This window comes from Gekko japonicus, unplaced genomic scaffold, assembly GCF_001447785.1.
Source record: "Gekko japonicus isolate JY-2015 unplaced genomic scaffold, Gekko_japonicus_V1.1 scaffold2775, whole genome shotgun sequence".
NCBI lineage: Eukaryota > Metazoa > Chordata > Lepidosauria > Squamata > Gekkonidae > Gekko > Gekko japonicus.
This window is the reverse complement of record NW_015176060.1, coordinates 75,229-77,165: the sequence shown is the minus strand read 5'-3', so window position 1 is coordinate 77,165 and position 1,937 is coordinate 75,229. Positions and strand designations below refer to the sequence as shown.

At 56.6% G+C, this 1,937-nt stretch overlaps 1 protein-coding gene across 1 annotated transcript in view; it reads right to left on the bottom strand.

The window, feature by feature from the left end:
• FZD8 (frizzled class receptor 8) overlaps positions 1 to 434 on the bottom strand; it is a gene marked incomplete at its 5' end in the record, with an annotated part of 2,691 nt that extends 2,257 nt beyond the window's left edge. The window contains one exon of the mRNA XM_015426699.1: positions 6 to 434. Within this exon, the coding sequence (XP_015282185.1) occupies positions 6 to 434 (429 nt within the window). The remainder of the gene's footprint in view (positions 1 to 5) is intronic.
• Positions 435 to 1,937: the final 1,503 nt, after the last annotated feature.

Sequence of the window (1,937 nt, the reverse complement as noted above, 5' to 3'; positions counted from 1 at the left end):
CCTGGCCGCGCCTCCTCCTCCTCCGCCGGGCTTGCGGGGCGGGGGCTTGGGCTGGGGGGCCGGCGGGGCGGCGGTGGCGAGCTCGGTGCGGTTGTAGTCCATGCAGAGCGTGTCCGGGTTGCCCTGCTCGGGGAGGCGGTCGCAGCGCATGCGGTCGGGCCAGGCGAAGCCGTACTGGCGCATGAGCGGGGCGCAGCCGGCCTTGGCCCGCTGGCACACGCTGCGGCAGGGCGGGAGCGGCTTCTTGTAGTCCTCCAGGCAGATGGGCGTGTACATGCTGCACAGGAAGAAGCGCAGGTCGGCCGAGCACTGGATCTCCACCAGCGGCCAGAACTGGTGCACCTCCAGGCCCGCCTCGTCCTGCGTGTCGTGGTTGAACTGGTTGGGCATGTAGGTGTAGTTGTAGCCGATGCCTTTGCACAGCGGCACCGTGACTGCAGGAGGGAGATTACATATCTGAATGATTCCATGTGAATAGCTTTCTCTGTTGGAAAATAGTTTGTATGGGTATATAGTGTATGCAGGTATTACACTGATGAGATCCTTTAGAATCTTGTAACACTTATGTCAGAAAAGAGTACTGCGGAACAAGCAATATACAGAGATAGCAGTTTGAACAAGGACAGCCTCAGAAGCACATCACAGCTGCTCCTGAGATTGACAAAAACACTGAGCCAAATTAGCTGGGATGGGCATCCCCAAGTTCATCCTGGGAGGACGCCACTATTTTAAAGAGTGTGCTCCCACCTTGTAATTCCTTTAAACTGAACCGTGGGGTCCCAATTCTGGTTGGGACCACCATGGCCCGATGGGGGTGGATTCTACTCACCACCCATGCCATTTTTCCAGCCCCAAATGGCACTGCGGGGGGGGGGGAGTGTTGGTAGAGGTTCTAAGGTCACATGGGAACGAAGGAGATTCTAAGGTGGCTATAGAGTTCACAAGTCTCTCTCAGAAGCAGAGGTGCCTACAATGATCTCTAGCATTATATTTTAGAAGTGGAGGCCCGCAACAAAATGTTGCGTACTGTGTTGTAGTTTATTTTTAAGTTGTAGTTGTAATCGCTGTTCCCCCCCTCCGTTCCTGGAGCTGCCACCTGAGAGGTCTGGCGGGCGGCGGAGGAGGCAGCGAGAGGCGCCACCGTCCCCTTCTTCATACAACTTCGCCCTCTCTCCAGCTCCAGCAGCGCCAATCCAGTGGCCACGCTCTCAAGGCTATTTATTCCGAGGGCGGCCAGGCTCCGCCTCGCCTGTCCCAGCGACCTATCACGAGGGCTCCGGGCGGGGAGCGGGGACCCCGACGCGGCAGCCTGGCTTAAGGTGGATCACGGGTGGTGGCCGGGTTTGGAGAGGGACCGGGCTGCTGGCCCTTTAAGAAGCCATGCTTGGGCTTGGTTTGTGTGTGTTGTTTTGGAAAGGTGTCGATGGCTCGCTTAGCACTTCGGCAGGTAAGTTATAAGAAAGGATTGTGCTCCAACCACCCTAACTCCGAATGCCCATTGCCACTTTCTGGACTATCCCTTTCCTACGGCCGGCTTCAGCCAAACGGGTGGCGCGATTTCCATTAACAATAAAAGTAAGTCTCCCCTTCCCCGTCTCCCCACCAGGTTTTGAGTCTCACTGGATACATTCCCGATAAACCGGATCGAAGCGCGTGCAGTGGGCGCTTACTCCACTGGCTGCTTGAGTCGTGGCCAACAGCTCCAGGGCTGCAAAGTCTGCAGCAATCAATTAAGCCGGGGGACTCCAGGCATCCGTTTGGGATTGTTTAGGATGCTCTAGTTCAACTGGTGAGGAGGAGCAGCTTAGCCATGCCCGTGTGTGGCTCAGTCGTGTTTCGGAGTGGCTGGGGCTTTCCAGCTTTCCCTTCCAGGATGCTGCCTGCCTCTCTCTCAGTCTCTCCTGAAAACCCACTCGGCTTCTTCTAGAGAAATTATT